Raw genomic sequence first — 25,827 nt, 5'->3', positions numbered from 1 at the left:
TCAGATCCTTAACTACTGTTTCTTTAGGAGTCTAGCACGAAGGCATTCCAGAAGAGCACAGCGCATGAAAACCTACTTGCCAGTGAAGTCTTGTACTCATTCCCTGATATAATCAACCACTATTAATAAAACATGTGAGTAGGAAAGAGTATCGGCTTGTTTGCTAAAAGTTGACTACATTAGATAAAGCGTCTCGCCTTCAATCTCTGTGTGCCTAAATATGTTTTGAAGGGGAGAATGGAAAGCAGCTGGGACCCATGTGTAAAATATAATGGTCACTGCCTGGAGGGAAGGAAGTGAGATATTGAATGAACGAGTTGAGGAAAGTATATAATGTACTGTATCATTATGCCAGTGATCTGGATTACATATAATAAGCACTAGTTTAGTGGTATTTTTCTATCAGACAAGGAATTAATAGGGAGCTTGAAGGGGTTACCGACACAAGTCTTCTAAAAAATTTCCTTATTGTTTCAGACGGATAAAGGGATGTGTGCTGTTCAGGTGACCAGGAATGTGCGTGTCCAGCAAAACCAATGTCTGCAAAGCTTTTAGTTTTGTGAGTCCTAAATTGTACTTGGTTTTGGCTAGACATCAATCATATATGGTTATTCCCCCCACAGATTTTGTCTGCCGTGACACACGTCATGGTGGTCGTCTGGTAAAACATGCCACCCTCAATAAGAATAGGAACCAGAAAATATTACTATTTACTGGATAATGAAGCCAAAGCCTCATAATTACTTTTCTCTTGTTTTAACTAATATATAATAGGAAGCAATCTTTTGTGTTTGATATTGACTGAAATGAAATGAAATTGGAACACAAGGGGGAAACAATTGGCATTACTGGCTGGTTATGGGATGGCAGTTAGAAGTTAGTAAATTGTGTAAACCATATTTTACAAGAAAACATGTACACGGGTGTCAAAGGAGTTTATTTTATTATGGAACAAAAAAAATTATTTTTTTTTGCTAAATCTAGATGGAGCTACGTATCAATATATAATGAGAATACCACTCTTGTCTATTTGGCGTAGCTAAGCTTTCTGCCCATTTTCTCTATATACACCAAGCTAAAATACTGAACCAATGTACAAATTTGGTGTGATCTATAATACGGTGCGACAGACTGATGACATATGGAAAATACATTGTGTACAGAAGCTAAGGAGGCCATATACATAGCAGCAGTTAGTTGTGTGCGTGTTAGCACTTTCATCTCCCATAAACCAGAATATGCGTTATGGCAAGTTACACCTGCATGAAGGCCTTAACACATAAAGACACCATGTATTAGGTTTCACATTTTGCTGGCCTTTCCTGACCTGTTTGTAGTAAAACTTTCATGCAAAATCGTTCAGGAGTGTAAAGGGTTTTGCATCTGCATGGTTGTGGTGGATGATTGATGGTACAAATTAGGGCAGCTGTGCCCCTTCAAGGCACCATTTCCTGCAATGGAATAACAGACATATCTCATATTTTAATGTAGACTGTAGTACATAGGCATACCTTTTTTGCAGCAGTAGTTTTCAAAAACAATAGTATAGTATTATACTCAAAAACAATTTTGCATAAATGGATGTATCTAGTTTAGTGGTCTTTGGAAGATATACTTCAGTTAAGCCTGACTATTTGGCCTTAAAAGGCATACAGCAAACACAACCTGCCTGCAATATTTCTATTTTCCAGCAACCAGTCACCTTCTCCCCCATGACAACATGCTGTCAATAACTTGCTATTCCTAAAAACTATCTTAGAATCCATAAAAATGTGGAATTCCATAGCTGATGCTGTCCACTGTTACTGAACTAGAGAGGTCATAGCCCCCTGGAAAGGTAAAATGAACAGTTTTGTGCTTTCTAGGCAATTTTAGAAGCTCATTTATTGTCTTGACGTTGTTGGCTTAACTTGTTCTTTAAATATCTTAATCATTCCAAATAAGTTTTCTTTGTATGCAACATTTCGCTTAACTTTACTAAATATGTAATATTAAATACATTTACTTACATTTTAAATACATTTTACTTTATTAAAATTTTCTGCAGAACTAAGATCAAGCCTCATGTATAATCCAAGATTGAGCCTCATAAATGGGGGCTCCTACACTCCTAATATATTATCTTACTTTGTTCAAGGGTTGGTGCATTTATTGAAATCATGTGTCTGATTAGAACTATGAATGTAGCTTTTGTACCTATTTTATTAGGGGCTTCTCAGTACTGCTTGTCCTTGCCAAAACAGTTTCTTTTTTTATTCTATTCCTATTCTAGTGGGAAAATAAAACAAAATTTACAAAGGTTTGAAAAATGGATACTACATAAAAATGTATCAATGACCCTTAAAACATATACCCAGAATAATAGATCTTTTATTGTTTTTCCATAGAAACTGGCAATTAACCTAACTATACTACTAAACGATTTAATGCAAAGTAAGGGATAGGCCTAAAAGTAACCTATAAAAAGTAAAATACCCATGTAAAAAGCCTCATGAAGAAGCTTTCAGCTTTCATTTAATCAGAGAATTGATAAACAAGCATTTCGATTTTGACAGGTACCCTTTAAAGTTCCTCTTTTCAGTTATAAGTATTGAGTATTCAAGGTTCAGACAAAGAAAGTATTGCACACAAAGTTAACAAAGATCTTTTATCCATGGGGTGGGCATTCTGGCTCAAACCTAGAGCTCTGGAGTAAATAATCATTCTTTTATGAAAGCCAAATGACCAATGTTCTGTCCATGGCAGACGATATAACTACTGCGGGGGTCCATTTGCTCCTGTTTAAACAATGACATATCGAGAGAGCAATAACACTTGGCTTACAATTTGATAAATCAATTGAGCTGATTTTCTGAATCTTCACACAATAAAATGTGTAAATGTCCATTCCTGATTTAAAGTCAAGGTTTAAAGGGATTGTCTGTAGAATATTGTTTCAGGAAGGTAGTGGTGTTCCATATATTAATCAATGTTGTCAAGTCTCTTGTAACTAGGCCTATAGCTAAGCAGCTCTGTTCTTTGATCTTGCTCTTTTTGTTGGGCTTATAAGATTATTTTAATGGTTACAGTTTTAAAAATAACTAATTTATTTTTGCAGTAATGGAATCTTTATTATTATGATTGGTTGGATTAACAAGTAAAATTAAATGTACAGGAAATAATTATAATTATTTAGTTGTGTGCAGTAGATGCACTGCTGGCAAACAGAAATCTAATTGGTTGGAAGGGGATAATGCACTGATTAATGTCTGTGCAGTTCATATTTCAGTTTTAAGTTTGTTCATTGAAGTAGATATGCAGACGGTGTTCCTCCTGGGCAGTCCTAGTAAAGAATGATTTATAAAAATACTAAAGTACAATATTTACACAGCTGTATGATTTTCATTTATTACTTTTTAATTCGTTTTCATTTTGAAAACCATGTCAGGAAGCTTGGCTACCAAAGGGTTAAGTTGCCACATTTTGTTAGCGTGTGCCTCCTGCTTGTAACGCAGTGCTGCTCTCTAGAGTAAGCTGGCATCTCTTACCAGCTGGCTATAGCTCCAACCACCCTCTCTGCGCTCCACGGCCACAATAAATATTTAATCCACGCTTTCAAAACTTGCTGACAGTCCCAAACGCAGCCTTCCGTTACAATGTAACATGTCACTGTGAACAGAGATGCAATTGAATGGGGATTTTGGGCACTATAACCCATAAACTACTGCAAGGTGGTGACAGTGAAGTAAATCTCTAAATAAAAGAACTAGTTTGAAGTAACTCTCCTTGACTAATAAACTTGTAAAATGGCAGAACAGTCTCCATAGGCTCCTAATAGGCATATATTGATCATATAAATGTAATAGGTGAGGAAGACACTACATGATGTCTGGGGGCACAAGGTATAATCTCTTAAGCATTTATGGAAAGAAAACTTCTATGATCTACAAATCAACCATAGCAGTATTCTGCCATGGCAGTCTATGCAGATAACTAAATGCCATGCTATAGCTATAGCTAAAGATCAGGCAAATCCGTAGGTATGTACCTAGAGGCACAGTAGATGCAGAGGCAGTTGTCAAGCACCTATAAAGAGAACACATCCTATGATGATATATACAGGTTGACAATCAAAAATCTGTCAACCTGCGGACCTGAGGAGCGCCGGATTTTTTAAAGGTCCGTTTTTGTTTTTTTTTATATACTCACCTCCACACACAGTCTTCCTCCCGCAGCACCCGAAGACATCTGGCACAGTTCTGGAGAGCAGACAGCAGGGACATCTCAATGTGTATTTAGTGTAGCAAGCAAGACCTAACAGCTGTTTCTGCAGAACAGCGCCATTAAAACATTAGTGGCAAAACAGTGTACTGCAGTCCCTGTATTGAAAATGCGATCCAAAATTCATGCCGGGAAACTGAAGCATCCGGATTATCAATGGCCAGATTTTCGATTGTCAACCTGTATATATACCATGGTATGGTCTGTATTGAGGGTTTAGGGAGCCAGGCTTTCTATACCTATAGGCTCCTTAGATAAAAAAATCCAGCCCTCTCAGCGACAGCTTTAAATGTTTCTATGTAGAACCCACTAAAGGGTCCAGGGTACACAGATTTACCATTTCGTCTTCAACGTCTGCAGGAATACAAATGGTACAATCCATATTGGGTGAATGTAATATGACAATGACACAGTAGCAGCACGATATTGCTAGTCCAAAGTATTGTTTTTATAACTAACACAGAACTGGGTTAAATGGTGTATTTACCAGAAGCTGATGGCACTCAAATTTATGCCAATATTCCACAAGGCTCAGTATGTTTGTACCCTAGACTCCTAATAGACTATCTATAAGAACATGTAAAGCTGTCTTGGAGTGGCTCCACTACTGCAAGGGTATTATTTTCTCCTGTCCAGAATTGGGCCCTAAATATTCTGAACCCCAGATACAAAGCAGAATTCGTAGCTCTAAGCAGCTTTAACTATAGCTATACAAAAGGTGCCAAAAAGTCTTTTCCACAGCTGATTACTTAGCAATGACTACACACATTTGAAAATAGAACGAGACTTGTTGTCATATTGTACGTTTAACAGCGGTGTGATCTAGCTTTATATGTTGCTGATTTGGCATTGAAGATTTTAAAATTATACTTTAAGAAAATCAGATGAAGGAGCTGGACTAAACCCTGAGTACTAAGGTTATTTATTGCCTGAGGCTGGGCTGACCCTGTATGTCTGAATGGTCTGATGTTCCTCTAGGTTGCTCTGTTAATATGCTGCTGTTATTTTCTTAGTGACTTCCTAGTTACAGGACAGCTGTATATTTATCATGTCTGATAGCAGCTGTGCTGGGGTGGTAGATGTTACAGTAAACAATAGGGAACATGTAGGTGCTGTCACATTCCGAGGATTCCGCAGTCATTAACCAATTTTAAAGCCCTGATTGGCAGCATATCACAGAAGATGGCAGAGGGTGTGTGCTGGGGCCCTGATAACATATCTCGTTGTTATCAGCACAGCCTCACAATACCTCTTTGCACCCTCACCTGATTAACTGAGAAAAACGAACAACTCTATCTACCATAAAAAGCACTTTCTGTCTTTGCTAGTGTAAGATCAATGACAAGGTACTAAGGACTAAAAAGGCCTTATTGGCTTGTCTTGGCTATTAAACCATATCTGACTACCTTTAGGGCCAATATCAAGCACCTTGGATGCCATTTTGAATTTACAGGGAAAGTCTAGATAGGAGGAAAATCTCTGGGGCTTCAGGGATCAATACCCTGCATAAGCCTAGTGTTAGCTTTGTATTTAGTTCAAGCACAGAGTTGACTAGTTAAAATTCCTAAATTCTTTCATTTTTTAGTAGAATTTTTTTCACTGTGTGTTTTTTTTCTTCATGTGCAACACTCTACTTTGACTATTTTGCAAATGAAGCAGTTTTCTCAGCTACCTATCTAACTTAGCCTAGCCCCTAGTCTTCTTGTCACGTAAAGTATATTTCTATAAACCTAAGAAAAAGAACAAATAGACTGTGCCCAGACCAGCCAATCAAGTGTGAACCTTTTCTAATATGTGCTTAAAAATAAAAAACTGTCATTGCAATTGTGTTGATTATTTAAGGATTACATAAGAATTTAAGGTAATGCATACAGTCAGCTCACTGTGATCTATGTCAACACTATTCAACAGTTACCTAATAAAACAAAAGTAAAGGTTCAGCAAAACCTTACTAAAAACCTCAATATGAGATTCATTATTACATTAGATCAGCCTTTTAACCTTTTTACCCCTGGGGAACCCTTAAACTAATTTTCAGGTCACAGAAAATTGTTGGGAGTCATTGGGAAGAAATTCTCTTAAATAAGTGGCCATTGGAAAGAATGCCTCTCCTACAATAATATGAATAATAAATCATAGATTGCATGGTTATAATCGAACCTATATGTTGACCCTAAGTCTTTAGGAATATCTCTTCTGCAGCTTTCAAGTATCCAGTAACTGCTATTGTTGTATTTCCAAAAGAAAAAAATGGGTATAGGAAAAAGATTTCCTCCCAAGTGTTGCATCTCTGAGACAGGAAGTCAAGAAAAATCTCTGCCTATATGTGACAGCTGATAGTTTTGAATGAACGTATAATCTACCTTAATTAAACTAGAACAATGTTAGCTTTATATATATACACTTGAAAGACCCAACATCTTGCTGGGCAGGTGCAAAATAGTATCATAACTTGGAAAGCTTGCTGAACCCTTTTATATTCAAATATGACACCACTTATATTTCAGTAGGACTACGCATGAGAACAGCATACCTGAAAGAATGCATTGCATTAAGAAATAAATTGCTTATAAAGAATAAATGTTTATTTGCAAAGAAATGGGGGTCCTGTTGGGACTCTCTAGCCTTCTGGAGAACAGGATGAACAGATACAGAAAGTCAGCTGTATAGTATAGCCTTAAACAAATCCCTTATTTCTCTAATAAAGCATGATGCAAAATATGGGTATGTCAAGGATTCTTTTTCAGGGCTGTGTCTAATTGAAAAAAAGAGAAAAAAATCTCGTTCATCAAGAATATGACATTTCGTTTTATGTGTTGACAAAGAGAGTTCACAACCCTGTACAAACAAATGAAAAATTACAGATCTGGACAAAATATTAGAGCATGACTATCATTCACGTGTCTACAAAGACATTTAACATATTTCAACCCCACTGTAACACACAATCTAGATCAAACAAAAGCTTGTCTTTTGTGAAACCTTTTTTTTTTAAGTGCTATACAATCACCTGGCACTTAGCAGGTTAATTGTATCCCATATAAAGGTAGTACATCTCTAACCTTATTGCATGTATCCATCATGTAGTTTAGCACTGACACATTTACACAAGCAATAAGGGTTCATGCTGTGTAAGCCAGGGGCCATAGGTAAACTATAAAAGAGGGGTGCGAAGCAAATCCCCAGTGGGAAGTTTATGAGATAGGAGGCAAGTAAGGCCTCAGAAGCAATTGAAGAGTATCTCCCTGAGGTTTACAGTTATCAGTAGTTAACACTCTCATCTTGTCTTGATGTACCTCTATCTACTATACTTCAAGAAAACCATTTTCTTGTTTATATAGAAAAGTCATCCAACACAGGAAACAAAATGTTCCGTAAAGAATTACTCTGCCTACTTTGCACTTTATACAATTTAAAAAACCTAAAGAAAACAGTAAAAGTGACTACATGAGAAACCTGGACATGTATTTTATAAGAGTTATAAACTGAGCTATTTCTAAAGTCTTATAACATTCTCTAAACTTTTACCAAGTATAGGGGTCCCAGTGTACAGACTAAGGGGCAGAAAATGGGCCGACTCCTTTGACTGCAATATACAATTGGAAAAGCCTCTTAATTTGGTGGTCAGTGGAATGATTGTCCCCTACAATGGAGGTTGTAATACCACTTTTATACATACTCAAAAACATAATTAAATTCATGCAGCTGGCTCTTACAAGTGGTGTTGGCTCTAGAACTATACAGGCACTATCAAATGGAGGGGTCAGTCAGCTACAGTTCATACAACCCCAAACAATTTCTGGAGTTCAATGGAACCCTTATTGGGATAGCTGCTTTAGACACTGATAAGATCGGAATAACTGGTAGTAGAAGTATAAATAGTTACAGGCTATGGCTGTTCTGAATGTTACCGTTCTTGAATTAAAAAAAAAAAATTTTGGACTTTGTTCAATAAAAATAATTATTTCCCTTCATCACACCAACAAATGCTCCATGTTGTGTACTTTAAGGTATAAGATGTTCGATAGACCTTATTTAGTTACAAATATATTTGTCTAAAACTAAATCTGTGTCTAGGATGCATCATGTTGTGCCATGTGTTTTGGGGTCAAATAAATCTCTCTGAAATCTCCAGCCCTAGGAAACTAGAACAGGTTGCTCCATCACTGGCAGAATAGGGGCTGTTCTTTGCCAGACTTTTAGGTTTATAACTCACAACTGTTAATCAGTACTAGAAAAGACCAAGTGAAAACTATTCATCTCTTACCTGTACAGGTTCAGGGGTAATTTGTACAACATGCTGAAGTCGTTCACTGTGGTGATGTCTGGACTCTTCTTCATACACAGCATCTCTCTCGTGTTGAGGGAGACTCAGGAAACGGCGTATGGTGCACAGGTTCTCCCACAGTGTACGGTTTTCTGGGCTTGGGTTTTCCTTCCAGCGCAGAAGCTCACAGAGCCAGCCCTGCAGTAAGCAAATGACCATAAAGATTTAAAAAATGTTTACTTTCCAACGCCCAATCATCTTCACCTACCAACATAATATTTCTTTAATGGAAGGCCTCTACGTGATTCCCACAACCTCAGTTTAAACAGGACAACACCTGTTTGACAGTAATGTAATGCGGTATTTGACCTCATAGCATGGTCAGTGGTATGGCCAGAGTATGAAGTACCACTGAATTAATTCACTTAAGTAAAAACTGAAGGTAATATTACCATAAAAAACTAAACCAATAACCCTTTACAAATGAAGTGGAGTGAACTGTTACTAATTAATTTGCTAATCCAGAACTTATTGTTTTGCTAATTATATGGCTTGGATACTTTAAAAACCCAATTTGGCTGGTTACACTATGACCCTACTGCTTTAGAAACCCATTTTGGCTAGGTATGCTTTCTCAAAGGTTATGGACAAGTTGTTCCCCCACACGTCCATTAGCATTGTCTTACATTTTTCTGACCAGATTTGAATCCATTTTTTGAGCTTGTTTCATCACCACATTTGAGCAAAATCCCTTAAGTGAGCTTACATTTATGAAATTCCCTCCCACTACATATGTTTCACCTTTCGGTCTGCCCTGCTACTGAAAATTGGGTGTTTTATGGGGATGGCAATTGTACTATAAGGGTAACAGAGGCATATAATTTACAAGCCTAACACAATTTTTAAACATTTCATTAGACACTTAGTAATGTTATGTGTTTAGGTGTTCTACCTGAGTAATGTTGATGAGTTCTATTAAGGTAAAAATCCACATAAAAATGTTATTAAAAGTCTTTATGGCATGCTTAAACACAGCTTCTAACAGTAAATTAAAATACCTAAATGTTAAGCCTTATTATAACCAAAATTAATTAGATGAGCTAAAACCACTATATATTTAACCACTATATATATAATTTGAAAGTGTAGTAACTCACAGCAACCAATCAGAATTTACCTTGTTGAAGTCATAACAACACAAGATGCATTCTGATTGGCTGCTACATGTTACTGTTTGAAAAGTAGAGAACCACAAAAAAATGTCTTATTTTTTATGGTGTTTTTTTCTCTTGCTGCACCTGCACTGTACATATTCCAATGTACTTTTTGTGAAGATGTGTGATACAAATAAATAAAGAAAAGGAAAAACCTCTGGATAACATTTGTGGGTAGGACATCAATTTAATTTAAATGAAATAAGGAAATATAAAAGTGAAATAAAAGTTTCTGACATTGCAGAAACATGTTCAAGAATATTTATGGTTTAGGTGTTTTTCTTTAAATAACAGGGCTGTGTACAGCATATTAATTCACTTCACTGAATTATTTCATAAAACAAGTATGTTGACCTTCAAGGAGTGATAAAATTCCATCCTATTTGTATTTTCTGCCGTTTTCTTTGCTGAAAGCTGTCTACTAAACTGCTCTTACTGATAAAGATCAAAGTAATGACATAAAGAATTTTAATACCTAGTAAAAACCTGATAGCTGATCAAATTGTTAAGATGTTTTATTTTTTTCTGATGAATTTGAAAAAACATTTTATGGTATGTGGTAAACTGTCACAAGATGAGCTTCTCCACCATTTATTTACTCTAAGCATCATTTGAAATGTTTAGCAAAAAGAAATTGGTGAATTGGGTTTAGTATTTTTGTAATTAATAATGTTTTAATGATGAAAGGCCTTCTGCAAAGAATGCATGTGTCCTTGGAATATCTGTTCTCAATAAAGTTCCAGTTGCATAAATACATTAGGCAATAAATGCTTATGCATCCAAGGTTACAAAAAAGCTATAGGAGTTTCCTAGTAATAGCACCTGACCCGCTAATTTCCTAAATCTACCCTATTGTATCAAGCTGGCTGACATGAGCAAACTTAGGCGACAATTTGTTGACTCCAAATCTTTTTCTTAATGGCTAGACATTATCCAGATTAGAAAAAAACTCCAACTTTAATGAGATTAGCCAGTGACTGATACCAGTAACTGTGTTTAAAAAATATCTTCTGATTCCAGTGGGACCATTCATCAGCTGCTATTTGATAATAATGCATTTTTGGTCATGTCAGGGTGCCATGTTGGCCTCACATTCAGTATTAATCGCTGTTGCTCCAGTGAAAGTTGTGTTAAGGAAGAATTCTGAAAATAATAGTACATTCCTGTACAGATACTGCATTCCTCCTCAATGATGACAGCTTTGACAAGCACCCAGACATTTAACTCAAGATGTTACATGCCTAATCGCTCTCCTCGACATATACAGTACAGCCAATCCATTTGATAAGTGCATGGAAGTGACTGAGTATATTACAGATTAGCTGATTAACTCTTTAACCTCTAATGCAATCACTAAGTCCCATCCTCCACCCAGTGACTCTCCCCAAACATAAATAAATAGGGGGGAAAAAGGCAAGATTTGATTATCTTCGCTGTATCGGCCAAGGCAGAAACACCAGCTGTTCTTATTGTGCTTAGTCTTCCTCACGGCTTGGATGTTAATAGCCTGATCATTCCATTTTCTCCTTCAACTGCCGGCTGCACAGCACAGAGCAGAGAGAGAAAGAGCTCCTGCCCATCTGTAGCAGCTGTAGGCAGTGAACTGTGAAGGCACTGGGGATTTATCGGGTAATCTGTAACACAAGACTGCCTTGTTTTTACAAGAGAAAGGCCACATTTGCACAGACCTGCTCTATTCTGGATGAGGGAAAGGATGAAAGATTTTTTCAGAAGTGTTTGAGAGTCATCAAAGAAGTGTAGGCTGTGCTGCAGAACTTGTCACCTAATGGTATTTCCAGGCCTGCTTGAACCATTTAGTGTTTTTTTACACATTAAAAAAATACACAAAAAATGATTTATATTTAGTAGTGGAATGGAAAGCTCAGATCTTCACTAGCCTGTCATTTGTCATCATGTTCATATGGTGCCAGTACATGCTCTGGTTTATGGTAACCTTGCATTAAAACAACCCTGTCCCCAAAATAAGATAAATGCAGGTAAATACAAAAAATGAGTTTTCTAAATGCTTACTTTTGCATCATTTTTTAAATACATTTTTCTTGACTTGCAATGTTCTTCTACACTTACAAGGAAATTGAAACTCCAGGTAGAGTCAATTTCGTTTCCCCTTTCTACTCAATGGCATTGACTATGCCTATTTCCTTCCCCCAAATGTTGTAAATAATGGCATAATGTGGTCTACATCCCTAAATGGAAAAGCAAATGTGCTCATACAGAACATCCTAAAAAACATTGTACCCTTCAAATAAATAAAATATTGCAGGCAATATAAGAACAGAACAGTAGGCTACTTGCGGCACAGAAAAACTTTTAGGTATTGTTTGAAATTAAAAAATTACTTTTATTAATAGTGATTAAAAGGGATTTTTTAATTTCATACAATACCTAAAAGTTTTTCTGTGCCGCAAGTAGCCTACTGTTCTTTTCTTATATTTTCTCATACGTTGTCCCTACTTGGACATTAAGGGCTTAGGCACCTTAACCAAACTGGTGGTTTATATCAACATACATTATTATTAGGAGGTTGACAACATGTATTTGTTCCCAATCTAATCAAAATATTGCAGGCATCAATGCAAGGGAAAACATTGATTGAATGAAAAAACACAGGACTTGCCAATTGGTCCTGGAGCAGACTCAGATCCTTTAAGTGCTTAGAAGATACACTGGTCACTTACTTATAGGAAACCTGACAAGCTACAATTTGTTGATTTAGATCATAACAAAACTTTTGCACTTAGGACTGCGGTCATACTTAATATTACAGCAATTTCTAATAAAGCTAAGAGGTTAAAAAAATCAGCAAGGCAAATGCAAAAACTACTAGCTACCAACCAGAAATAATTTTGCTAGACCTGTGATTCAGTGATATTTGGATTAGGCAGCTTGAAGAAGTTATACATTAAATAAAAAGGAAGAATATAAAATAAAAATCTGATTGTCTGATTAGTTTCTAATAAAATTAATAATTCTTTAACACTACCCATAAAAGTACATATTAATACTATAGCATTGTGTTTGCCGCATTCCAAGCACAGTCTCTGTGACTCACAACTCAACCCCCCTGTATCTTGTCGCCACATCAAGTTCCAAAAAGAAAAAAAAATCTCAGTTTCAGCCATATTGCTCACTGTGTACCCAGCTGCCAAAATAATTAGCTTATGAATGTATCAGCTGGTCGTGTGATTTTTATAAATAATAACCAACCTGCAGAGCAGAAACACTTTCATGAGCTAATATTAGCAATAATTTGCACGGTAATTGGGAGAGTTATAAATCTGCCATATGGATGAGTAGAGAGATCCTCAGATGTAAAAAGACTGTCAGGCAAATATACATCAAATATTAGGAAGAATATTGACAAAGTTGATGTTAAACAGAAATACAGAACTTTCTGTTTTTTATTATATGTCTGTATGTGTATATAGTATATGTATCATTCTTCTATCTACCTGTTCACCTTCATATCTATCTTGCCAGACCTCCCATTGTAATTGAACAATAAACTTATACCAGGTATGTTTTGGTAACATGGATAAAAGTGCATCTTAAAGCCAAATCCTTTTTTTATTTTTTAGTGTGACATGGTTAGACCTTCATTCAAGTATTTTTTGTCTTGTTTCATTGGGGAGATTTACTACTGTATTTTTTCTTGTGGACATAGTCACTGAGAATGAAATTGGGGGGGGTTTCTAAATTTTAGAGCTGTGACAAGAACAAGAGGTGAGGCAGTGGGAATTCCCTTTACTTTGATATTTTTTTTTACCTTCCTGTTGCATCTATACTGTATTGATTATTATTATTACACAGTATTTATATAGCACCATCATATTATGCAGCGCTGTACAAAGTCCATAGTCGTGTCACTAACTGTTCCTCAAAGGAGCTCACAATCTAATGTCCCTAACATAGTCATATATCATTAATGTAGTATAAGGTCAATTTTTAGGGGGAAGCCAATTAACCTAACTGCACGTTTTTGGGATGCGGGAGAAAACCGGAGTACCCGGAGGAAACCCACGCAGACACAGGGAGAACCTGCAAACTCCATGCAGATAATGTCCTGGCTGGGCATCAAACCATTGACCTAGCACTGCAAAGGCGGGAGTGCTAATCCCCTGAGCCACCGTGCTGCCCTACTATGCATATATACAATACATGTATATGATACAAGCATAAGAACAACACTTCTTTTCTTAGCCTGCAGTTCAATGGCTTCCTTTGTAACCACCTTAACTCATGCCTGCTTTGAGGACCATGAATTGGCAACATAATGCTACTTATAAGTACTATACACCTATACGCAGTACACAACTTTAGATTATCCAAGTATTTATGAAAAAAGTTCTGCACAGCTTTAGATTTTACCCGTGTTGCGCCTTAGGGTTCCCTGCTACATGTGTACATATCTTACCACCATTTTCTTCATTAGTTTCGCCCTCTTAAATATCAATAGTCTCAGTTTTTCAAGGAATTAGCAGGCTGAGAGCTATGCAGGAACCCATAAATCTCCCTGGTGTGATCTTAACAAGAAGTCTTGCAAGTGACAGCAAGATAAGAGAATGAGGAACGTAAACTATGTCAAGTTAAACATATTTACTTTGCTTCTGTGGTATAAAATACGAGCAGAGGTTCAACCTGACACTTTGGTATTTCGCACCTTGAAAAAGGTCTGACTACCAATGTGAAATGCTTGCCCGAGTTCGTAAGAAAAAAGGTATGTTTTCAGGATCCTTCAAACTCAAGGTCAAAGTTATTTCATTATTTGTTCTTGTTGCTTTCCTAGGACCTCGCCTCTTTTGATTTTTTTTTCAAAGGTATAAAATAACTTACTGTATGCTGCAGACACTATTACAATTTGAGACATACCATTTACATGCCTACATTACAGTCTATTTTTTTCAGATATACAGGTATATTGGTCATGCATTAAGTTCTGCAAACATTTCCATACATTTAGTGTATTATCACACCTACAAATGAAGCTTTAACATATGTACCATGCACATCAACTGAAAAGACACTAGATTTTTTCTAAAATATTTCCACTACAGAAGGTATTCTAAGCTTAGGGATAGTTTCATATGACCACTGCCTCATATATTTTTTCACATGATTACATACTGTACATTATTCCTACTTAGTGCATTAGTCCCAACAAAAAATACAAGTGATAAAAAAACATACAAGACCTGATTTATTAAAGCTCTCCAATACCAGAGAAGATAGAGTATCATGGGTGAACCTGGGTGACTTTAAAATATCACACAACAAAACTGTGTCCCCTATAAACATAATCATGACCCTTGTAACAGAACTGCATGTGACCAGCTAGAGCCCTTTAGATTGATTAAAATTCATGTGCAATGTGCTTTTGAACTGGTTACAAATTTTGACTATTTCAGGTAGCATTACTTTCCCAAAAGCCCATTGCCTCCGTTCATATCCTAGCTTTCATTTATTCTCTGTACTGGCCCAGCTCCTCCACCCCTCCTTTTACTAATCCACTCCAAGTCTTTTGGGGATGCTGATATTATCCAGCAGCAGTTTCTGACTATTCTGCATGTCTACATCAAGCTGGCCTTTAAAGGAAAAAGCATGAATAAATAAGGTAAATGCACATATAGTCTTATTAGAAGCTACATGGTCTCTTAAAAAGGGATATTATAAAAGTGGCTGAAAAAACAGGTGTTGCCCAAGGTCACCAATCAGTTTGTTCTCTTATTTTTAAACTGTAGTATACAAAAAAGTAGAAATTTCACATGGGTGCTTTGAACAATTCACTTTTCCCCTTCATCCTGTTATAGCCTTGCAACTATGAATTCAGCGGACAGGCTAGTAATTGGATTGGGCAAAATGTATATACCATCAGACTCAGTATATTAATCTATATGTGTTAACTTTGTTCTGGTAGCCACAAATGATTGCTTTGCATGGAAGCTGGTGTCTTATGAACACATTTATAATACCAGTTGTGTGACCCAAAAGTCCTGCTAAGGCTGCCCATAAAACCATCTATTACGGGCTACACAACTTTGATATTCACACAAGGGGGAACACAGAGAAAAAAAGGGCACGTTTGCAAAACCAATTGTGCCGTTTTTCACATTTACTGCACGTTTTCCACATATGTCATTTATTACAGAGTGGAAAACCGTTAAATGCACAGTAGTTTTGCCAAGTAGCATTATGCATTTAGCAGTTTCAGTCACTTAACAGTTCCAACCCTCATTATATTTTGCCATGTGGTATATAAGGGGGTTTGTGTGTCTATTCATTTAGCAGCCTAAGTAGGTTTCTAGTGGTTTTCGCTACAATGCATTTCACAGCAAGGCTGGAGACTTGAAGGGGCTGTGAAGAATCCAGCCAAATGAGCAATCGAGCAACAAACTAGCTTATCTCATGAATCTTGGAGTAAAGTTTAAATCAGCCTAGTCTAAGAGTTTACATTACCAGATCCTTGTTGTTACCAACTGCTTTAAGCAGGATGGTTGTTAGGTCCGTGGACACCATCAAGGTAACAGTGGATCTAAGACTGTTGCACTGGGGGAAAAGACAAAAGTGTATTTTTTCCAACCAGTTGCTATCATTTCACTAATTTAGGAATGGATACAGAGTTGTCTGTTTTAGAAGCCTTTAATTTAAAAAGCTCTTTCAATACTGAATTCCAGGCAAACAGTTTACGGGAAATACAAGAACTTTTTTATCTGTCAAAGAATTTGTAAATTTCTTAATGCAGTCCTGACATTCCTAGCTAAAAACAAAGCTTGGCTGGTGACCTGATTTTTCTACACTGCAGCTAAGCAGTACAGCTAGGTCACTTTCTCGCCTTTAGACTTGGAATGGACAAGGCAGACTTTGAGTTGACAATGATGAGTTAAAATACCTGTAGGTTTCCTATAATTCTTCCGGGCTCTAGAGGTAATAATTCCCCATTGGAGCCTAACTTGACTTTGGGTGTCAGTGCTTCAACTGCTGCAGGGGTAGCGTTATTCTGATTCCTACTGCTTGACGTAAAATAGTGATTTGGGATGGACTATCACTTTAAATTGTTCAAATCAATTAAAAAAAGTTTGAAAATGTGAAACCAGTCAACTGTATGTCTCAGGTTTCAAAATAATTAGGAAGCTTCAAAGTAATTTGCTTAGTAAAAAAAAAAATGAAAAGCTACCATGTCAGTGGCCCCTGAGCACCTTTGCACATCTCTGGTGTAACTTATTTGCCTGTCATTTGATTGTAAAGAAGGCAGTGTATATCATGTCACCGTAATGGGTAAGCCAAGGTTACTATTGAGAGAAAATTAAATGATCGCCTTGCACATGTAGCAGTTTGAAATCACAGAAGGACAACCTAAATTATTACCAAGTTCTATAGATACTTTTTGGAATTTTTAAAATACCATTTAACAAATTCACAAACCTTAGCAGGAGTGCAAGTATTAGGAGAGCGTGTCCAAGGACAACTAAGTAACTAAGGGACCCCTGCTGACCCTGTGCTATAGCAGGTATTGGACTTGTTCCACCAGTTAAGTAGCCAGGGGTAAGCAGTTGAAACTGTGGAAATTGGTTATTTAAAAGTCACAATGGTCTCTAGTAAAAGAACGTATACTAAACTCATCTGCCTCCTGACTGGCAGTTAGTGTTAAGAAGTCAGGAGAATGTCCTTTCTTAGATTTTTGGTGTGACACCTACATACAATTTCAGCAGTTCAACTGGCAAAATAAAGTTTTTGCAATTGCCAATGTTGAGTTTTCCAATGGCAGCAGCATGTAAAACAGAAGGAGTTATAGGAGAAACACTAAAAATGTGGAAACAAGGCACAATTAGTTCACTGTTTTCACTCTCACCAGTGGTAAAAAGGCTCCCTATTGGTTATACACCCTTTGCTATTGGCCAGGGTATAGTTTAATAATGATTACCACACATCAAAACAAAAAAGCAAAGCTTTGGATATAATAATACAATACACCGGTTGAGGGAGTGTAAATAATAAAAACTAAACCCCTAACGCCATACTAACTCTAACATCAAAATTATTATTGTTGGTTTTTGTTTTGTTAATAATATAAAGTTATAAATTGATAACCAGAGGGGAAAATGTGCATTTTTTAAAGTTTTGTGCTGAGTGTTTTCTCACTGGGGATATTTACCATTGCTTCCTATGTGGTTACTGAGACAGAAAATTAGAAGAATCTATCCAGTCTTGATACGGACAGTAAAAGAAAAAACACTTTTCGGAAAGGGTTACAACTTCTATGAATTTTCTGTTACTGCTCATGATGCTAATGAGTAAATTCTCCTTATATCCTGTATAGGAAAGAAGTACAGGAAATAACCTTAGCCCCTGACCCATTCTGTACAAAAATGTATGTTTTATTTTAGCAAGCAACCATATAGTAATGATATCATTTCCCTTTAAACAATATGGAGCAGAATAATGTTATTTCTCATTTTCATTGTAGGGTATACCTACAAAAAAATACACAATAAAGATTGATAACTATTTGATAAGAAGTTTTAACAATGTCAGGGCACCGACATGAGGATATGTCTGTGTGAAAAATAAAATGAAAAGTAAACAGTACATGGTTAAAATAAGTAGAGCCTCCACAACACACAGCAAGTTTCAGGCTTGGCTGGCTGTATAAATGTATCTTTGTTGTCTGGCTCTCATTATCAGACCACTTGGCTCTGATACCTCCAACATAATTCATCTTAAGCCCCATAAACAGCATCCGTGTGTTCAATACCTTATTTAGAAGATTCCTTTAAGTGAGCTTTATTTTCTCTTATTAAACTTGCACAATGGTGGTAACCTCGCCCAGAATGCTGGTCATTAACTGCACAGCCCATGAAACGTCTGTATGACTTATATCTCCCTAATGGGATGTTAGGCCCTTATTTAATGTCTGTGAAAGTTTCCTTATTAGACAGGCCTGGGACTATCTGTGAAATTCAAAACAGGCCGGGGTATTATTTATGGTAGCACACTCCATGACCAATCAGGTGTAATGTTCCCATCACGACTAATGCTGGCATTTCAGTTCTCATGGGTTGCAGATCCAGAGCAGACTAACAGCATTAGGAGAACACTAAAGGTTGTGACACAACACCAAGGACAGAAAACCACAACAAATCTAATTTGTTAACCTAATATTTTTCAAAGCCATTGGCATTTTTGTATTGCAATAAATTATTACAATATAATCATACATGTGATAGTGAGAAGGGTTTAAAGGAATTCAAAAGCCTTTCAACCAAAATGATTAAAAATACCTATACAGGGTATGAAAGGTGCTGTTTAAGACTAAGTTCAGGAAAGCATTGGGAATAGGTGTCCCTGGGAGGTTCTTAGCTGTTGGCAACTTCCCAGCCTCTTGGTCAACCCAACCACTGAGCTACCAGTTGAACCACTTACTACTTCCCCCATAAATTTTCTATGACTGACCAGAGGTGAAACGCTACATGTCTCAACTGCAGTGGTGGTTCATGTGTACCTCCATTCACCTTAACCAAAAGTACTATAACCAAAAGTTCCCATGCATACAGTACTGCTTTTGTATTAGGCTAGGATTAACTAATCTTGGGCACCTATTAGCCATGTACACCAAGATACAAATGCTTTGATATAACTGTCTCTTCAGGCAAATATAAGATCTGACAGTTTAGGCTCAATAGGAGCTAATTTTTTCTTCTTACACATGTCCTGCTGACTGCTTAAGCCATTAAGCTTATTACCTTACCATTTAAGTGTACTTCGAAAGCTAAATAATAAAAAAGTGCTCATAAGGTAGAATCAGGATTTCAACCAGGTATATTGCATTAAGGTAGCCCATTCAAATAAATGGGCAGGCAATACACCGTACCTTACATGCACTATTTCTACCAATGCAGGCACCAAAGTGCTGAGCAGTATAATATTGTGCTACAATATATATTCCTTGGACCTTCTTTACTAATGTGTGATATTGTGCAAAGTAGTAAGTAAGTAAGTTTTGGTGTTTCCCATACTGGAGCAAAAAATGTGCTTTGGCCCTTAGATTGCTTAGGCTGCTTGAGAAAAAATGACTATTTATGGTTTAATAACTTTTGCAATGTGATTAACAAGGTCTTACATATCTTCATGCTATTTTTACACATCTTGATGCTACAAAATAAACATTTAATTGTGATAAAATGCAGATGCACCATACTGTCAAAGTACATTTATGCCATGAGGTTCTAGTAAACGGCCTGCCAACATAATACTATGTTCTCCCTTTAAACTGAAACAGGATAGGGTCATACTATAATGCTTCTATGACCAGATGTAATGTTTTATAAGGTGTATGGGTCACAACAGATCGTACAACCGGCTCCCCTTTCCAGCTCACTCACCTGACTTTTATTAGCAGCTACTTTGGCAAAGAGAGCCTGGGACACCTTTGCTCGTTTCATCTCCTGCTGAATTTCATCGTAAACAGCAGCTGTGATGGTAACGTTGGAAGAATCCCCTTCTACTTTCACCTGGATGTCGGATGTCGGAGTAGTGGCAGTTTTCATCTATAGGGAGGTTGTGGGGAAGGAGGGGGAAAAGACAGAAAAAGGAAAAATGTTTTAGCTGAGCCATCTGTGCAGAAATTGTCAAAGGACTCAGTAGAGTTGGTGCCAAGGAGCATTAGCTACGGTGGGACACTTCCTGTCCATTATTCTAATCAGGTTAATTGTGATTGGGAATAATTGCTGTTGGGGAACATGGAAGGAAAGAAACCTTGACTTTTTCTTCATGTTTTCAGTGAATCTGTATGTCAGTACACTTTATTTTTAATAATCCATTGGTTGGCACTTCATTAACCCATTATCAGCTATGGAAAACAATAATGCTACAGATAAACAATAAACGATAAAATATAATTTATGCTCAATCATTGGATCTGAAGTATTCTTAAATAAATAAATAATATTAAAAAAAAAAAATATATATATATATATATATACCGTATATATATATATATATATATATATATATATAAATAAAACAAATGAATTTATATATTTACACATAATTAATATTCATACTTTGCTGGGTAATGGCAATTTCTAATTTGTGTCCATTTGACATATATACAGAGTATGTACTTTTATGAAACATAGAAGAGTGGCTACAGGAAAAGACCAAATGGTTTATCGATTCTTTTCTGTTTTATTATGATGCAGTATAAGGTGCAGTCAGAAATATCTTTTATCATATGGGCCAGGAACACAATGGAGGAACCACTTTCTACCCTTCAGTCCTTAGAGAAGGTTTAATTTTAATGTACCTGTATTCACATTAGACAGTGGAATATCATTTACACTATTTTTACATTATACTACATTTTTTTGCAATGCTCATCAATGCAGAACTTGAACTGAAGAATGAAGAATAGGTGATTGTATGATGAATAACAAGGTTATTTTTGTCAGTGTATTGAGATTGTGTTGCAGTCCAACACAACCCAACACTGAGCCCTTATACAAGTGTAAAAAAGACCAGTAGTATTTCTTGTTTGCTCCAACACATATCTGTTGCAGTTACATTTGCGTTTCATGATGTCTGGTATCATTGCACCACAAGCAATTGGAAAATCTTTCATAATTTAACAATTCACTACTTATGAAAGAGTTAACAAGGACTAAACAACCATAGTTATTGTACATGAGGTGTGCGTCTTCTGTTCCCTTCCTGTTGTCTGATAAAGTCTTCAGTGCAGGAACCAATTCTCCCAGAAAAAATGAGAAAATGGGTAAAGGTCTCTAAATAATAAATTACTACTCAATTTACGGCACTCCCTCATGTCCCTCTCATCCTTTATTAAACATGTACGTATGTCATCTGAGCACATAGCTCCAGTTACCATTATCCTCATTATGCTAACCAGTCGGACACCCAATTTCACCTAGGAAATGAGCGGAAATGAAAAGAGAAATTTCATTTTCCCATCTCGGGCCCCAGGTTGCTTCTGATTTGTGCCTTTAATGTTCTTAAACTGTTATTGTTATTTTCTCTATTCTGGCACATTCTGGCTTTAATTGAATGATTTCTGCCATCAGCTGACAAGTGAAGGGCAAAAGGAGATGTATTTCTCTAACTGGATGGCACAAAGGTCTAAAACATTTGTTACCTATTTTTTTTTTCTTTCAAATTAACACTGGTGAATGGCCAAGTGTAGTTTTTATCAAGAACTCAGGTCCAATTAGGAAGAATTAAGCAATGAGGGAGAATATTAAAGTATAAAAACTTTTTCCTATATTTTTGCTAATGAAGAACAAGTGTCATAGCTTTCCAGAACTTGGTACCCGTACAAGGTGTATAGGCAATCTACTTTTCTAAAATCTGTTAAAAAAGACACAGTGCCTTTAGTAAGTGCAGTTTCATGTTTACAAGATTTAGCAGTTGTCCATCCTATAATAAAATGTACCACACATACCTGTGGAACTCGAGATGAGCTGGGGCTGCTTGATGATGATGACAATAGGCTTACGTTGGGGTTCATACTTCTTTCCCTTTCTTCCTGATAGATCCTATCTCTCTCTGCCTCTGGCAAATTTAAGAAGTTCTGCATCGCCCTCAGGTTTACCAGCAATGACTGGGATGCTGTTCTTGGGTCTTCTTCCTTACGTAAAATTTCTGACAGCAAACCCTGATCAATAACATTAAAGGGATATTTTATTATTAAAGCAGACTTTCTTAAAGAATATTTTACAGTTTTGCAAACTAATTTAAAGGTGCACAAATTTTAACCATCTTATGTTCTGAATAAATGAGTTTGACCCAGCCACCTTCACATATTCAGAGGAATCCTGCTTTAAACAGTAAAGGTAACTTGGTACTGGGAAAAAGGATCTTTCGATGCACGCACTGGCATTGATTTACTAAAGTCTAGCAAAATGAATGTTTCATTTGGAAAGCAAATGTTGATAAATAAGGTGAACTTGTGTTCACTTTAAATACCCAATTATGTTCAAAGAAATTAAAAAAACAAGATTTTTATTGGCAAATGATTGGGTTTCCAAAATGAACACAACTTTAACACAGAACACAGAACAAATTAGTTTCTTACGTGACCTGAAATGTACTGCACAGAGAGCTACCAGTAGACATGAGTGGCATCTTAGGTCTTAGTGCAGAGAAGATCAGGAAGGCTGGCGTAACTAACTTTCTACTATAGACACTAATGTCTTCAATGTCCTTGTGTGCCTGTGGTCCGTGCATGGAAATCCCTAGGAACCTGATGGTCCTGGAGATTTTCATACTTTACCATTTTCTACCACAAACAAGACTTATGGCTCCTTAACAGAGAATAGAAGCCTGGTTCTGTGCTGGCTGCTTCTTTTGGGTCAGCTGTATATGCATCATGAGTTGGACTGGGAAAGCAAATGTCTCTTGCTTGTGACAACTTGCAAAAAACAGGGATGCTAAAGAGATTGCTTGTTTGCTCACTTGCTTCCACAGCAGTGCTTGGTTATTGGGTACACATCTTTACAATTTTTTCTACCAGTGAATTACAATACCTCAACGGCTCAACTAGAGGGGGCAAGGATACAGAGGAAGGTCATTGCTTTCTGGTTGTGTCACTGTGCTGATGGTGTCTCTGCAGATTTGTTTCTGGGTGTGTCTGTACAGCCCTGACTGCGTTTCTGGGCATTTGATTGTAAATGGCACTGGTTTACTGCTTGTGTTTTAATTGTTTAATCAATTCTATTTTTCAGTACAGTTAACCTATGTTTAATCTACTTATTACTTTCTCATGTTTCTGTAGAAAAGCATAATGTGTGTATAAGGAAAGTATCCAGTGCAGTTGTTTTTAAGAGAGATAGCAAAAGATATTTAGCCTAGGGTAGAAAAAAAAATGTATAAATGTGCCCTGCCTATAATTCTTATATAATACCTAAATAAATGAAAAGCCTAAAATGAACGAAACAGGAAATGTGTTATTTTTTTTTTACAGAGGAATGCTGTTTGATAGGATTCTACTCTAAAACTGTTGAGACAGCAGGTTTCTGCAAAACATTCTTTATGTTTTTGTTTTGTTTATGGATCATGCAAAACCAAATGAGGAGGTGTTCATGTATGAGATGTACAATAACAAATATACAGATTTGTCTACACAACTTTCTCATTATGACTGCAAATTATAGGTGAAGGTTCTGTTCAGTGTTTGCTCTTTAAATGCCCAAAAATTGCTTTAAAATAAACCTCACATAAATCTGGCAATTCAAACTGAGTATATGATATAATAAAAAAAACATAAATGAAGGTAACTTTTTGAAAGCAGAAACTGCTGCTGTGAAAAGCCCAAAATATTTTGAACAGAATGTGGAATTAGGATAAAAACCCCTATCAGCTTTTAACTAAGAATTGTTGCTTAATTTTCCCTGTTTGGAGACCTCTGTCACTGTGACTGAAAGCAAGACAAAGTTAAATTTTCGTCACCATGACGGGAATTATAGGAAGCCCTTTCAATTGGAAAACTTGTTCTAGTCACAACAGATTTCCTCTCACTTCCTGTTTTGTCTAAGGGACAAGATGTAACAATAAATATCCCCAATGTAACCCATCAGATACCTGATAGGGGTACTCTTTCTAAGATGAAATAGGATATTAATGGCTCTAATTTTCCAGTATTTATATTTGTCGGAGAATCGGCCCATATTATAGGAGGATCAATGACAAGGGTTGGGAATGAGACAATGGCAGGGACAAGCTTTACTTTTACAGAAAGATGTAAGATTTGCATGTAGAATTAGAATTTGGAAGTCTATGCAGTTTAAAGCTTTTGATCATAGCAAAGTTGCTCATAATTTTTTTTTTAAGTACTACGTTTGAATAATTCACACACAAGATGTTTTTTTAAGATGAAAACCACAGAAAGCAAATCTGAGTGTAAATCACTGGGAAACACTCTCATCATGTCACATATGCAGCCTTTGCAGGGGGGAAGATCCTCATCTCTTACACAGTAGCGGGCGTAAAATTACAGGCATGAAACCTCCTGGGCATTGTCCTTAGGGCATGTGCAGTAGGGCTCTTCCAGCACCACATGTCACATACACAACAAAACATCAAACACCTTCAATAGCGGTAACAAGGAAGTCAGAAACATCTGCATTACATACACAGTGTTTCTCATTAGCAGCAGACACAGTACAAGTATGCTGCTTACAGCGACTTTACAAAAAAATGTATCTGCCAAGACACTCTAGTCTGGCTGAATATTCCTGAATACAGGGTCTTATGTACTAAAGAAAAGGAACAAGGTTATGGATAAAGCATAACAGGATGCTTGCATTGCTGGTTTGCATGAACAAGTGCATAAAAACAGTAATCCCTAAAACTACCTAGCTCATTGTATACTTATGTACAAAAGGCTTGCTTCTAGTGTGCTGATAGTTTGATATCTTGCAGTCCAACAACCATTAGAATCTTTATTCCAAGCACTGGTGTTATCTTGATGCTGGCTGGTTCATTTAGGATCTATAACTATGCACAAAGATACACATCCACTGTACAATACCCTGATATATAGAGTGTTAAGTCCTCCCAACACACACACACAAAGCTTCAGTGTTGGTGTATAAGCTTACTACTGACCCCTCCATGACACAGTGTTTGGGTTTGGAATTTGGCTGGTTAGGTAGTGTCACATGAGTGTTATCACATACCCCCCTAAACCTAGTAGGGCAGGGGTGGGATATCAGGAGGCAATGCCTCTTTATCCTGAATAGGCACACAGTCAGGAAATAAGCAATTTTAAAGCATCAGGAAAGTTTGCCAACAGCTATTGAGTCTGATTGGAGCTTTTAGCAAATATTTCTAGCTACTTTTTGGCAATTACTGCCTTAGGGATATTTTAGATTTGCCAACAACTTGTCACAAAAGTTTGTTTATGGACTTTTTTTTTGTTGGAAGCTATGTTTCTTCCACAAGGGAAAACACTAGATAAATACCATTGAAAGTAATTAATTAAATTGTCATATGGATTGCTGAAAATGCTCATCTGATATCAGCTGTACACACTACACATTTGCTTTCAAATTTTGCTAC

The 25,827-nt window shown here is 36.6% G+C and overlaps 1 protein-coding gene across 2 annotated transcripts in view; it reads right to left on the bottom strand.

The window, feature by feature from the left end:
- Window positions 1-25,827, bottom strand: part of SATB2 (SATB homeobox 2) — a 94,065-nt gene that overhangs the window by 3,050 nt on the left and 65,188 nt on the right. The window contains exons 8-10 of one of the 2 annotated variants that reach the window (XM_072418637.1): window positions 22,211-22,423; window positions 20,139-20,303; window positions 8,528-8,725 (exon numbers count right to left, since the gene is read on the bottom strand). In XM_072418637.1, coding sequence (XP_072274738.1) covers window positions 8,528-8,725; window positions 20,139-20,303; window positions 22,211-22,423 — 576 coding nt within the window. The remainder of the gene's footprint in view (window positions 1-8,527; window positions 8,726-20,138; window positions 20,304-22,210; window positions 22,424-25,827) is intronic. The other variant, XM_072418639.1, reaches the window with a different exon arrangement.

This window comes from Pyxicephalus adspersus, chromosome 7 (genome assembly GCF_032062135.1).
Source record: "Pyxicephalus adspersus chromosome 7, UCB_Pads_2.0, whole genome shotgun sequence".
In the NCBI taxonomy this organism is placed as follows: domain Eukaryota; kingdom Metazoa; phylum Chordata; class Amphibia; order Anura; family Pyxicephalidae; genus Pyxicephalus; species Pyxicephalus adspersus.
The sequence above is the reverse complement of the archived record's forward strand: the minus strand, read 5'-3'. Positions and strand labels throughout refer to the sequence as shown.